At 40.7% G+C, this 15,504-nt stretch overlaps 1 protein-coding gene across 1 annotated transcript in view; it reads left to right on the top strand.

The window, feature by feature from the left end:
* Positions 1–2: 2 nt before the first annotated feature.
* FAM234B (family with sequence similarity 234 member B) overlaps positions 3–15,504 on the top strand; it is a 66,106-nt gene continuing 50,604 nt past the window's right edge. The window contains exons 1-2 of the mRNA XM_074325987.1: positions 3–142; positions 823–943. Coding sequence (XP_074182088.1) covers positions 914–943 — 30 coding nt within the window. The 5' untranslated portion in view covers positions 3–142; positions 823–913. The remainder of the gene's footprint in view (positions 143–822; positions 944–15,504) is intronic.

Genomic DNA, 15,504 nt, shown 5'->3' with positions numbered 1-15,504 from the left:
GAGCTTCGTACCTCACCTCACCCCTATTTCTGTTCACCGCTCGCGGGCTCTCTCAAGTACCTGGGCTCCAAACTGAGGAGCCTTCCGATTCCTCGTGTGCTTTTCCGGGACTCCACCTTAAGGCTCTGTCTGTCCCCGGCAGGTAGTGCACCTTCCTGGTTCAGGGTCTTGGTAGCCCCCCCTCCCCCGTCCCTGGAGGCATCTGCCGCGTCTCCTACAGATACCCACAGATTGTCACCCCCCTCCCTCGTCTGGACCATTGGAAAAACATCTTAACTAGCTTTCTATTTACCACTTTCTTTCCTCCAATCTGTTTTAACCACAGATTTCCGTGTTAATTTTACAAAGCGCGGCTTTGGTCATTCACTCCGATTCCAAACCTCCTAGCTAATTTTATTGCCATTTACTGAGTGCCTGCTCTCCCTGCCAAGTGTTTTGCAAATATTTACGCACATCACTAAACATAAATAGTTTATAACCATTTTACTAAGGAGGAACTCGAGGCTCAAAACAATTAAGTGACTTTCCCAAGGTCAAAAGCCAGTGTGCGGCTTGGCCAAGATTTGAATCGGAGACTGTGATGTCAATGCCCGTAATGCTTTTGCTGCGCCCTGTCGCCCCCGACCTGTTACCCGTCTACATCTCGCCTCTGTATGTTCCTGCCCCTGTGCCGCACTGATGGAGGTGCCAGGACATCGTCCCCCTCTAACTCACCCCTTGAAATCTGACTTCTCTGAACATACAACTTTCATGGTGTCTCCAGGAACTTTGTGTAGTCCTTCTATTTGAGCTCACATACCACTTTCTTTATTCTTTGCATAGGCTGCTTTGAACCCACATGGAGTGACCTGCTGCTGTGCCTACATCTTCAGAAAGCGTACAATGAACCTGAGCTAGGCAGTGGAAATCAATAATGGTGACACTGACGACTTCTAGTTTTGTGGTAACAGATATTAATTATTAATTACGTATAAAAAAAGGTTCACTTTTTAACAAATAAGTATTTGTTGATTGCTATAAAATAAATGGCCATTTAATGATTTTGTATCTTCTTGACTCTATGATGCCATTGATTATAAGAGGCACTGTTACTTTATGTGCCACCAAGAAAGAAAACAAATGCTGCCTAGTAAACTAGGACAATCAGTTGATTTGGAAGCATGTAGAGATGTTAAAATGTGAACTAGCATGCAGCTCATAGTTCATAAGAGATTGTATGTTGCTTCGTAAGAGTCCATGAGTATTTTTCTTACTCACACCCATGTCTCCTTTATACAAACTAATCTGTTCAAGGCAAAGATCTATTGTTCTTTAACTTTTTTCTCACTTGTCATATCTAGGTGGTGCTTAATAACCACTGAATGATTAACAAGTGTTCTTGATATTAGATCTAATCACCTATTTTAGTAACTGAACTAGGTACAGTGATATATGAGCCTATATTCAGCCCAAATAGCAAAAGCATTTGGGAATCAAAAGACATTGTGTCAGAAGATCTGGATTCCAATGTGACTCTGTCCTACTGGTGTGACTAGTGTCTCTTTAGCAAATTCCTAACCTCTGTAGGCTTCATTTTCTACCTCTGTAATGTAGGGGTGATAATGTCACCTCACAGTACAGTTGGGAGGATTATAGGAGCTCAGACACTTAAAAGCACTGTGGACACTGTTAGGGGCTGGACTCTCTCCACCCCCATGGTCAAGTTGGTTCTGCTACCAAGAACTGAACCCAGCTGCTTCAAGAGCATTTGCATGGATGCATCATTCAAAGCACAGATTATTAGGGGTTTTCCTTTATCTAAAGACTTTGATATGTTGTGAAATACTTTCCTTTGCAATTTATTAGGTATATGATTGAATAGTGTGTGTGTGTGTGTGTGTGTGTGTGCGCGCGCACTGTGGACAATAGATATTGTATGTATTGTTCATGCAATGGTTTTAAGAATAAAATGTTATGATGAAGCAGAATTTGAGGGCTGGCTATGGGCCAGTAAGCATTGTAAGTGCTCTATTTGGTTTATCTCACTTAACCTTGATAGTAACCCTGGGAGGAAGGTGCTATTATTTCCCCAATGTTACAGATTAGGAAATTGTGGCATCGAGAGGCTAGGTAATCTACCTAAGAGCAGCTAGTAATGAATGGTGAGGGCAGGGTTCAAAGGCAGGTATTGTAGGGCCAGAGCCGTGCAGCTCTTAATGCTTCTCTAAGCACTTAGTGCAGCAGGGCAGGAAGTATGAACCCAAACTCCCAAATCTCCAAGTGCTAAAGAGGGTGGGAAAGAAGACACTCGGGGATTTCACAGTTAATCAGAGCAGTTGCTGCAGTGGCTTATAGTTGTTTCCCTGGAAATGATACCCAGGAAGAGAGATTAGTTGAAGAGATTGAGGGTGGGAGGTGGGGGCTAATATCTTCAGCAGAAGAACCCACTCAAAATACGGAGCTTGGTGGGAGGAGCACCAGAAGCAGAGTTTACCGAGCCTGAGCATGAAGTAATAGAGCTGGTAATATTTATGTGCAAAGCAGGACAGTGGAACCCTATCAACAAAGTTTCATGTATGCTAAACTGTCTAAAAATTTACAAGGGCAAGAAAGCAAGACCAGGGGCTATAGGAAGAGAGGTTGGTGAGGAGAGATTTGGAGACAGAGAGAGAATTCAGCTGCGGAGGAGAGAGGAAGAGTTTGAGGAAAGAAACTTTAAAGGGAAGTTTAACTTTCTGATACACGAGACAATTGCCTCTTCCATCTCTGCAGCATGAAACCAGCATACTTTCTCAAGTGAGTGGATTATAAGGGAAGTCAGAGTTGAGACCCGCCTTAAGGGGAGATAAGATGAGCAAAGATGGTTCAATGATTTGGAGTTACATTTGGTTAACTTTGATTTTTACCTTTATTCTAACTTTGAGTTGAAGCTCAAAAACGTACTATACACTGAGGGTGTGTCATTTTATACAATCTTTTCCCTCAAATAGGACTGACTAATGGAACCTTGTGTCCACTGTTGTAGTTGATTGCAATCAGGCACGATAAGCCATTTTACTTTTGGTCTTCCCTCTTTCAAAATGAGCTTTAATTTATTGATTTAAAAATAAATCACACATTAAGAAATGGCATTTTACTGAAATATTCACATTTCTGCCCTGAGACATCATAGTCGGGAGAATTATTCTCAGCTTCAGGTTTTCAGGCTCACAAACTTGGTTTACTAGCACTTTCAGAGTAGCCTTTTCTCTCTGGGGAAACTAAGTTATAATTGTCACATAGTAAAGATACCAAAGACGTTAGAGACTGTTTTCACTGCATTGATATTATTGGTAGCATTGTTAGCATAGTCCCCAGGAATAGGTTGGAGAAATAGCTTTGAAAGTCGTCAGCATCTTTGGCTAATCATGGGCACCTTGGAAATGATGGAACTGCCCAGTTAGAGTATGTAGAATAAGAAAAGAGAGCATAGGAATCCCAATATACAAGGACACGGAGGAACCCCAACATTAAAGGGGACAGGTAGTGGAGGACAATTGCACTAAGGAGAATAAGGAAAGTAGTGACATAAGGAGGGGGGAATCCATGGAGCCACAAAGCCAAAAAGCCAAGGGAAGACTGTATTCCCAGCAGGAGTGATGAACATTGTCAAATGCTGCCAAGAATTCAAGTGAGAAAGGGCCTGGGAGGAGTCCATTGGATGTAGCGCAAGAATGCCTCTGACCTTGGCAGGAACAGGTACAATGCAGTGGAGGGGTGCGGAAAGCCAGACTGAGTGACCAGAGGAGTGAGTGGATGGTAGAGAAGTGGAGACAACACGATTTGATTGTTAAAAAGAGGAGGGAAATATATAGCCGCTAAATGAGGAGGGTTCAAGATACACTTTTTTTTTTTTTTTTTTTTTTTAGCATGGGAAAGACTGAAGCAAGTTTTAATTTTGAAAGGAAGGAGCTAGGAAGAAGGGAGATGTGAAAGATTTAGGAGCGAGATAGCTGACTGAGTGATGTTTCTAATAAGTTAAAAACAGAAGTGAATCAGAATATGGGGGTTGGGCATATCTACCATTATGAAAAGAGGGAAGGAGGAAAAGATGGGTATAGGTGTATATACTTTTGTAGGTTACAGGTGAGAAGTTGTGGGAGCTCATGTCAGAGGCTTAAATTTTCTCTGTAAAATAGGTTATGAGAGTGATGGAACAGATAGGCTAAAACAGGGGCCATTCGTTCCCTATAGACAAGACGTATGCAAATCAAGTACTAACTGGCAATAAGGCATCAGAACACAGTATATGCAATACTAAGAAGGCTGGAACTTATCGTCCAGGTAAGGGGGGGGTCTGTCTCACTAAGATTTTTATATAGTAGAGTGGCTAAATGATTGGTGTTAGCAGAGTGTCTTCTGGTGCACCCAAGACTCTTCTGAATGCTGGCCCAAGGGAATGGGACTCAGAGAGGAGGGAGTTCCCTCCTCTTTACCCTCCATCCCCGACCTGCACAGACTGCCTGCCCAGTCAGCATTTCTCATCCAGGTGTTGACTATGGACGTGTTCCAGCCTTCAGGAGAGACCCACTTCCTGCCCAGAGTAGTGACAATTTTTCCTCTGCCTCCTCCTAGACAATAGCATAAAATCAGTACCACAGACATTTAGTCACCAGGGAATTGCTTCCTTACATTTTTGCTTCTGAACTACAGAATGAAAGGTTATAGGATGCCTCCTAGGTTTCCAGGTAAGCTCTGGAGTTCTAAACTGGAGTGAAGAGCAAAACAGACAAAAAGCGATGCTTTCTTGATGTTTACGTTTCAATGTGGGAGACAGACAGTGAATAAATACACTAATAAGTATGATAACAGTTGACCTTTGAACGGTGTGGGTTTGAACTGTGCGGGCCCATCTGTGTTTATGTGGATCAGTGTAGTTCAAACCCACACTGTTCAAGGGTCAAATGTATTTCAATCTGTGGCTGGGAATCAGCATGTGCAAAGGGTGGATTTAAGTTATACTTTGATTTTAGATTTCGATTGTAGGTGCTTTGTGCCCCTAACCTTTGCATTGTTCAGGGTCAACTAATAGGGTAGGTGGTCTGTGTTGAGGCAGAGGTGTGTCAGATTTGAACAGCGACCTGATGAAATGAGGGCATAATCCAGGCGACAGGTAGAGGAGAAGTTTTCAAGTGAGTGATAAGAGCGTGTGCAAAGGTCCAGAGATGGGAGAGTACCTGGTATGTTGAGGCAAGCAAGGAGGCCAGTGTGGCTGGAGGTGACTGAGAAAGGGAGAAATGGCTAGAGGCATGGGCTCTAGAGACAGGCTATCTGGGTCCAAGCCCCAGTTCCACTGCTTACACCTTGGGTGACCTTACGCAAGTTATTTATCCTCTCTGAACCTCAAGGTTCTCATCTGTAAAATGAAGGCAATGAGAATAACTACCTCATAGGCTTGTTATGGGGGTGAATAATCATAAAACCCTTAGAACATTGCCTGGCACACAGTAAGGTCTCTACAAGTGAACCTTAAACTAAGAAAGAAGAAAAATGACTTGGGATAGTGTGATGGTTAACATCATGTGTCAACTTGACAGGGCCACGGGATACCCAGAAATTTGGTTAAACATTATTCTGGGTGTGTCTCTGAGCATGTTTCTGGATGAGATTACCATTTGAATAAGTAGATTGATAAGCCAGATTGCCCTCCCCAATGTTGGGGGGGCCTCATCCAGTCTGGTGGAGGCCTGAATAGAATAAAAGGCAGGGGAAGGGAGAATTTGAGATCTCTGCCTGGTTTTGAGCTGGAACATTGGTTTTCTCCACTCAGAGTGGACCTTACACCCCTGGCTCTCCTGGGTCTCCAGCTTGCAGATGGCAGATCGAGGGACTTCTCAGCCTCCACAGTCATGCAAACTGATCCCTTGTAATAAATCTCTATATGTAACGTAGAATTATGTATAATTAGATAAAAAGGTGGAATATATATATATATATATATATATATATATATTTTTTTTTTTTTTTTTCTTTTTTTTTCTTTTTCTTTCTTTCTATCTTATAGTGATTCTGTTTCTCAGGAGAACCCTGACTAATACAGATGGGGTACAAGGCAGATCGTTCAGGACCTTTTAGGTCGTTCATCATAGGCACTTCAGGTTTATTCTGAGCAAGATGGGAAGCCACTGGAGGGTTTCAAAGGACTTCTCTTGCTGCTGTGTTGTTGATCATAGACAGTAGGGGCAAGGGCACAAGCAGGGAACCCGTTAGCAGGCCCTTGAGGTGATGCAGGTAAGAGATGTTGGTGGCTCAGACAGGGGTGGGGGCTGTAGAGATGCTGAGACGTGGTTGGGTTCTGGATGAACTTGAAGATATACCTGATAGGATTTTGCTGGTGAAATGGGGTGTGAGGCGTTGAGGATGACTCCAAGGTGTTTGGCCTAAGCTCCCCGAAGAATGAAGAACCTTAAAAATGTGGCAGCCATCGGTTATCTTTGTAGCCCTTCCTCAGGAGAGAGGTGTAGATGAGGTCTCTTAGTCACTCTTCTTTGCCTCAGATACTCATCACTTGGTTGCAGTTGCTCAAATCAGGACAAATATATTTTCCTCAAATTCATTTTTAGCTACAGCGTGGTCTAACTTCATACCTAAAAATGAACATTTTTTTCCCGCCAAAGGAGGTGACCTGCAGACACAACCTCAGCTCACATGCTGATGACCCATTTTGCCAATGCTCAGAGTCCTTTGGTTCCTAGGAGCCACAGCTTCCCAAACATGGCCATTTCCCACCAAGGTTTCTGCTTCACATTCATTAAAGTAAGTGGTTCATTTGAGCAGTTTCCCCAAACGTAACAGCCTGCACCAAAGGGGGAATTCAAGCTTCTGTTGCGACACACACATGCATACCCCACCCCCACCCCCACCGACCCACGCCATATTTAAGTTTGCAGTATTGCAGTGAGTGTTTTCAGCTTCTGCCATTCCCAGTAATGGCATAGAAACATTTTACAGTCATTGTCAGCCAGGATTGAAGCTCCTCTCCACACCAGCGCTTATAGCTCAGCCACGAGGGCTCTTGCATAACTCAGCCCTAAGATAATGTTGAGGCAGTCCTATTTCCCCCGTTTTACACCTTTGCCTCCTGAGTTGGTGGCTGGATATGTCCATGTCTTGAGCAGCCCTGGCTCAGGCCTTGCTGGGACTTTGGCTATGCTAATATTTTGGAGGCCTGTCCAAGTTCTTCTTATCCAGCAGCAGGATTCTGCTTGTAGAGTCTGGAGAGACCAGAGCACAGCGGCTCCCTGCAGCAGAGTGAGACCGTGTTTGTACATGTGAGGAAAGTGAGGAGCCAACAGTTCAACAGAAATTTACGAGTTTTGTGTGCCAGGTGCTAGAAATAGAATAATGACCTTCTTTCTCCTTAATGATAGAACTTGATGCTTGTAAGGACTGTTAAGAATTTATGATCCCTTCTCAGAGATTGAAAGAGATTCAAGAGACACACTGAGCAAATGCATTGTATTGGCCTTCTTTGGATCTTGATTTAAACAAACTAAAGGTTAAACATTTTTTTCTAAATAATCCAGGAATTGAACCCAGGAATTATTGTCAATTTTATTAGGTATAAATTACTGTGTTTAGGTTTGAAGAGTTCCTTTGATGAGGAGCAAGATTTTTACATGCTCTCAAAGTATCTCTCCAAAAGAGTAATGATACAGTGGAGAAACTGGACAATAACTTCCCAAAATGATCAAAATTAACATCACCAACAGGGATGACGGGCATCTGGATTGACACTCTGAGAACAGAGAGTTGCCTATGTGGCATTCCAGCCAAAGATCTATGTATAACCCGAAACATAAAGACATGAGAAAAACCCGAACAGAAGAAAATCCTATGATATTACTGGCCTGTATTATTTTAAAAAGCCAAAGTTTTAAAAGACAAGAAAAGGCTGAGGAATTGATTCAGATGAAAGGAAACTAAAGAGACATGACAACTAAATGCTGTCTGTGATTGTGAACTGGACCCTGTGCTAGGAAAAAATGGTATAAAGAACATTAGGCAAATAATTTTTAAAATTGGAATACAGACCGTAGATTAGGTGCATGTAGTGTATCAATGTTAAAGTTGCCAAAATTGACAACTGTATTGTGGTTCTATAAGAGAATACCCTTAGAAAATATGCACTAACGTATTAAGAGGGTTAGAGGACTTGATACATGCGACCTACTATCAAATGATGGTGTAGAGCTAAATGGTAGTACACACACACACACACACACACACACACACACACGGTGCTTATTTCACCTAATATCTGAGTGTCTTCCTCCTAGTTTGCTATGCTCCAGCCATACTGGTCTTTGCATTCCTCAAGAATGAAAGCATGTTTCTAGATCAGAGCCTTTGCACTCACTATTCCTCTGCTTGGAATGTTCTTCCCCCCCAGAAATTCGCTTGCTTGGCTCCTCCTCATCATTCAGGTCTGAGGTCACCTCTTCAGTGAGACTTTCTTTGACTACCCAATCAAATGTGTTTCCTCTCCCCCAGAGCACTTATCATTATCTGAAAATGTTTAATTTATTTCTATGCTTTTTTTTCCCTTTTGTCTACCTCTTTTCTCTAGAATGAGCACATGAGGGGAGGGACCTTGATCAGGAATCTGTCCCCAGCACCTAGAATAGTGCCAGAAACATAGGCTCTCAATAAATATTTGTTGAATGAATGAAGGTGGGATGGGTGGGGGGGGGGGGCGGGACTCTAGGGAAGTTGACAACATGATCAGGGTTACTGGCGAGGTGTGTGTGTGTGTGTGTGTGTGTGTGTGTATTAGTGTCTAGTGTTCCATTCCTACACCAAATACATTTTTTTAGAGGGGAGAAGGAAAATATGTAAAATATGCTTATCTGAAAATTAGAGGTTGATCATAATCAGCAATTCTGGAGAAAAAGAGGAATCAAAAGACAGGAACTTTACTATGTCCATAACTGGATTGTAACATCAGCTTTTTTTTTTTTTTGATGACATAGTCTATATTAAAATAGCAGAATGGTAGAAGGATCTAATTCCCAATTACATCTACATGGATGGATTGTCCTTTATTTGGGGACATTCCCCTTCCATCTTATCTTATTTAGAGCAATGTTATAATTTTCCCATTCTATTGGGATCACCACCTGGATGTCTTCATCCTCATTTTCTGTGCTACTTCTCTTCTAACACTGAGATGTGGACCTGTGATGTGGACCCATATCCTGTATCACAGAGAACCTGTTAATCATGCAGAATCCTTGGTCCCAAATCAAGATCTCTAGGAGGGAGCAATAGCGAAATTTAACTTTTAAAAATGTCATATATTTTTTAGAGTAAAAAACATATTTCAAATATTCAAAATGTACTGAAGGATGTGTAGTGAAGAGTTTCCTTCTAACACTCACTTCCATTTCTCAGAAGCATGTATTGTTATATTCCCAGATGTATTTTTCCCAGAGATTTTTGTGTGCATAGCAAGTAAGTATATGCATATATTCTTCTCTCACTCTGTTATTACACAAATGGGAGCATACTATACTCATGGTTTCTACACATTATTTTTATGTGCCAACATATCTTAGAAATCATTCCATATTGCTACATGAGGGACATCTTCATTTTTTCTGCAGCTGTATAGAGTCCCATGTATGATGTGCCATAACTTACTTACGAAGTAGCCAATCAATGGACATTAGCATTGTTTTCAATCTTTTGGTAATAAGAACAATGCTGTAATGAATAACCTCCTGCATATATTGTTTCCCATATGTGCAAATATATTTAAAGAAAAATTTCCTGGGCCAAAGGATATGTACATTTTAAGTTTTGATCAATATTAAATTATTTTCCATATAGGTTGGTAAATTCACCAGTAAAACCATCTGGGCCTTGTGACTTATTTTTTTCGGAAGACTATTAATTATTGATTCAATTTATTTAATAGAGATATGACTAGGTTATTTATTTCTCCTTGTGTGAGTTTTGGTATTATGTTTCTTTCAAGGAATTGGTTCATTTAAATTATAAAATTGGTGGGCATAGAGTTGTTCATAGTATTCCTTTATTATCCTTTTAATGTCTATGGAATCAATAGTGGTGATCCCTTTTTCATTTCTGATAATGATAATTTGTGTCATTTTTCTTAACTTGACTAGAGGATTATAAATTTTATTTATCTTTCAAAAAAAAACCAACAACAATCTTTGATTTTTGGGTTCCGTCTACTGCTTTCCCTGTGTCTAACTTCATTGATTTCTGTTCTAATTTTATTATTTCTTTTGTTCTCTTTGCTTTAGTAATAAATTGTCTTTTTTGTGTGTTCTAGTTTCCTGTGGTGGAAACTTAGGTTATTGTTTTTAGATCTTTATGCTTTTCCAGTATAGACTTATCCACCCTAACAGTCTGCCTTTTAATTGGTGTATTTATTGATATAGTTATTGATATAGTTGGATGAATATCAACTGTTTATAAATATTTTCTATTTGTTACCACATGATTCTTTTTATGCCTTCTCTGGTTTTAATTGAGCATTTTATATTGTGGTATTTTATCTAGTCTCTTAGTTTATCAATTATACTTGTTTAAAATATTTCTAATGATTTCTCTAGAGTTTATAATATACATTTTTAACTAATCTAAGTCTACCTTCAAGTAACACTATCCCATTTCATGTATAGTTCAGGTATTCTCTTTAGATTGCAGTAATTCAGCAACTCTGGGGAGTTTGCAAAGTAAAAGTGTGGAAGGAAAAATAATCTACTTGCTATTTCATGGGTGGAAAGAGGTTAGTTTCCCACTACTATTGTGCTTCTGCCTCTTTCTTCCTGCGTCACCTACCAGTTTGTTTTATGACTGTTGGTGCGATGTGATTTGGTGCATAGACACTCATAATTGTTATATCTTTACTATGAATTACATCCTTTATCATTATAAAGTGCTTTTTAAAATATTGTTAATATTTTTTGCTTTGAACTCAACTTTGATATTAAGAGCATAGCCCCAGCTTTCTCTTCAGTTGGATTTTTCTGATGCTTTTGCCATCTTTTTATTTTTAACTTTTCTGATTTGGGGGTACACATATTTGAACTATGGACAAAGAGTCCTACCTCTGCCTATCTGTACTTTAGTGTACTCTATATCTGAAATCACACTCTTCATATGCAATGATCCATCCATAAGCGTATGATCAATACCAGAGAAGTTTCCGAATTGATTTGTGACATATGAGGTTGCGTATTCAAAGGTACAGGGCCAGGGTTTTTTCAAGGGTATCATACTCCTCTTGACTTGATTGCTACCTAGCAACTCAAGATTCATTTTGAAATGGACAAAGCAATAGACAGTAGAAAATCTTTAGGTATACCCTTATACATGGCAGTTTTACTCTGTGATCTAATCTGAAAACCACTTCTTTTAGAAGGTGAATTTAGTTGTTTCACATTAATTACAAAACTGGTCTTGTTTTTGTCATAAAAATTTAAGTTATATTTTCTGTTTTTGCAATTACATCTTTATCTTGATTTTTGTGTATTTCTTCTGTTAACACTAAAGTACTTGTGTTTTTGTACAAGTGGTTTCCTTTATAACTCTGTTATTTATAGCACTCTATTTCATCTGTAGTTCTTGAGGTAATGCTGATTAATTCCCTATAGTGACCAATAATCAATAAAGTTAGCATATTTGTTCTTCCACCTCTCTCCTTGAATCAGTGTGCTCAAGCTGCTGTAACAAAGTACTGCAAACTGGGTGGCTTAAACAACAGAAACTTATTGTCAATAGTTCTGGAGGCTAGAAATTCAAGGTCAAGGTGTTGGTCCACTTGGTTCTTTCTGAGTGTTGGGAGGGACAGATCTATTACAGGTCTCTCTTCCAGTTTCTGGTGGTCTCAGTATTCCTTGGCAGGTAGATGGCATTCTCCCTGTGTCTTCATATCATCTTCCTTTGGTATATGTCTGTCTCTGGGTCCAAATTTCCCCTTTTTATACAGAGCCAGTCATATTGGATTATGGTCCACACTAATCGTTTCATCTTAACTTGATCATCTGGAAAAACCCCATTTCCAAACAAGAACACATTCACAGTTACTAGGAATTAGGATTTCAACATCTTTTTGGGGGAACATTCCTGTCTTCTGTTTCCTTTACTGTACTCTCAGCAGAGTCTACTCTTCCCTTCACCCCCTCATGTCTGTGAAACTTTTATTTTTATTTCCACTTCTCTCTGAGCTTTCTTGAGCTGTTATATCTCTCCTTTTTATTTTTGTTCGATAGTGATCATTGCTTCATTAGCTTTTTATAATTCGTGGCAAAATGGTTTAAATTTTCACCTGATCTATATAGAAATATTTTTCTGTTGAGTGTTTTTTTGGTTCCCCATTTTTCTGTTCCTTTCCTTCACATTTTTCCTTGTTGTGTCTCTCTATGGCTCCTATGCTGGTTCCATTTCGATTACTCAATTTTGAATGACTTGTGTGTTTACTGGGTCAGCTGTTCATGGAAGATCAATGTGAAGAAGGGGCAAGTACATGTTTCAAGTTAGGGACATTTTAAAGAACAATTCTGAGATTTATGTAGGAATTTATTAGTCTTTCCCCACTCTTCTTCAACCAGATAAAATCAGCTCAAAAAGTAAATTGTCTCTTTCCCTACCTCTTTAAGGACTGATGATGATGATGATGGTGATGATGACGAAGAAGAAAAGGAGGAGGAGGATGGGGGAGGGGTGAATATGCCTAGTCCAAGGGATTCTTCTTTAAGCCCACCTTCTGTATTTTTTGGAATCAATTAGTGCATCCTATTCCCCACTGTTGCAAACAAATTATTTTGATTTTACACTTTCGTGTATGCCCTTAACCTTGGTGAAATGCCTTTGCCAACTCTTTCTGAGACCTACAAGTATATCCTTGGGTGATCTCTCCTTCTCTGAATTTTCCTGAATCCTGCTTAATCCCCTTTGCTTTTGGCATTCTTTTGTCTACTTTAAGGTCCAGGGTTTCAACTATTTTTTAATTTTATTGAATATTATATTTGTGTTTCTCTTTCTCCTTGCTGTTTTGGGGTAATTTTCTAAGAGATAATGGATACATTTTGCTTTTATACCACTGTATTTAATTCAAAAATTGAAATCTGCATTCTGAAAGCTCCTCCAGTGTTTCAGTTTTAAAGATGACTACAGATTTTTTGACAGTCTTTCCACTGAGAGGTGGAGTCTAATTTCCCTTTCCGTTGAATCTGGACTGGCTTTTGTCACTGACTTATAGTAACTCAGTTATAATAGAATGTGACAGAAATGACACTGTTTGACTTCTGAGATAAGTTAGAAAGGCCATGAAGCTTCTGTCTTGTTTGCTTGCCCTTGGAGCCCTGAGCTACGATATAAGAAGGCTGACTACTTGAGGCTGCTATGCTGTGAGAAAGCCCAAGCCACATGAGAGTATACATAAAACAAAAAACTGGGTTGGTAATCCCCCTTGAGCTCAGCCTTTGAGTTGTCCCAGCCTAAGTACCAGACATGTTGTGGGGGCAGAGCCAGGAGTGCAGTTTCCAGGCTCTCGGCCTCATGTGGAAAGGTGCTGGCTCAGGTAGTAAATGGCCATCAACTGTGATTGGATGGCCATCAGCTATGGCTAGTTGGATGTCAGCTATAACCAATGAGCCATTGGCCACTATATAACTGCCGTGGCTACACTAGCAGAAAATGGGGGCTAGCAAGAAGATGCTGGCTGAGCTAGTAAGAGCGGATTGCAGTTAGCAAGTGAGGTTGGTTGGTTGGCAGAGAGAGAGAAGCAGAGGGCAAGTTGCAGGTCGTGTGGATCCTGCTTCCTGTGTCTCCAACCCAGCCGACAGCGAGAATATAGTGGTATGACTCCCCTATCTCTGGCTCTGTGGGTGTTCCTTTTTGGCCTCACCGTGTCCTGCATTCTTATGTGGGGAGCAGGACAAGAGACCCCGCAGGCCACCCACATGACACCCTGACTCCTTCAATTCTTTGAAAGTGATACCAACTTTTGTAATTCTTCCCAATATGTGATATTCTTTTTGACATAGTATCATGGCTGGAAGAGGAGGCAGGTGACTTTGGAGACTTTCACTTCTACCACAATAACTCTAACTCCACAGTTCAAGAAAAAATCTGAAGTCTTTCCCTGTTTTTAAATATAACCTTCCCAAGGATGCACTTAGGGACCTGACAGCTACTGGTAGGGTCGTGTACCCTTTGTACCCACTTTGAGATGGAATGGGGCTAGGACTCCACTTATCTCCTGTCTTTCATAAGCTTCCACTCTAACTTGGGGACTCTGAAGGCATTTCAGGTCCCCTGGTATCAGTATTAGCCCAGACTGTATATTTAATAGCCCTCAAAAGGTCTGGGTATTTCCCCTTCCCTAATATTCCTGGAAAATGGCTGCAGGTCCCTTTGGGGAAGTGTTTATTGTATGTGTTTGCAGTGGCATTGCAGGGTCCTTTATCAAGGGGACTAGGCTTCCTCTTCAATCAGTAGGCTCTAAGTCTCAGGACTTTCCTAGATCTAGAAAGTGAGATTGCAAGTACCCATTCTGGTGACTGATATCAGCCTTTTGCTCACCAACTTTAATTTTTGTTTGGTTATATAAACCAAGGAGTTTTCTAATCTGTTGCCCGTCTACATTTCTCCCAGTAATACCATGGTCTATTAGTCTCTGCCACAGATCCTGGTAGGTCAAGGGACCTTGATTATCGCTCAGCCTTGGTCTGTATTACAATAATTATATTTACCTTGACTCTTAAGATTATGTGCCGCTATCTGGCTTCTGCTATTCTGGAATCCTATCACCCCAATTGATGATAGAGAGCCCAATTCCACGATAGCGTGTCCTACAATCAAGTATGATGTATAGAAGACAGTTACCTCTGAACTTCCCAAAGATGCTGGTGCCCCATCACCAGTGTTATCTTTTATCTCTTTTGTGATGGGAATGCCTTCTGAACCTTCCTGAGGTGCCTAGTTAGAGCAGGTTCTCAGATTTATATACTGTTCATTCTAACATTTGTCCTTTCCTGAACCTACTAACACCTTCCTTAACACTCTGTCAAAGGTAGTACCAGCATTTCTATCTCATGGCAGACCAACACTGTGTCCAAGCTTCAAGGCATCATCCCAGCAGTATTTGAGGATTGACTTCAGGTGTCCTTGTCAGGACAGTAAGCTCCATGTCAATAATTGTTTCTCATCCTGCCTTATGTTCTTCCCTCCCTGTCTAACATCCTTAAGCTCCACTCCCACACACGCCCCATTTCCTGCTGATACATGTTGGCCAGGTATTTAAATTCACTGGGTATATATACAATATGTTTCCAGAGGAGGAGTTCCCCACCTGGGTTATGTTGTGACTTGTTCCCAGTCATTGGTTTGAAGGCAGTTAGAGAAGATGGAGCCAGATCTTGAGGAGGACACGCACCATTTTGTGAAGCATCTACCTCAGGTGAATTCGGTTGGGTGTCTCCAGTTGAACGGAGGCTATTCTCCTTTAGC

The sequence above is a fragment of the Rhinolophus sinicus genome, linkage group LG02, assembly GCF_036562045.2.
Source record: "Rhinolophus sinicus isolate RSC01 linkage group LG02, ASM3656204v1, whole genome shotgun sequence".
NCBI lineage: Eukaryota > Metazoa > Chordata > Mammalia > Chiroptera > Rhinolophidae > Rhinolophus > Rhinolophus sinicus.
Note: the sequence above shows the minus strand (reverse complement) of the source record. Positions and strands in the feature narration are given on the sequence as shown.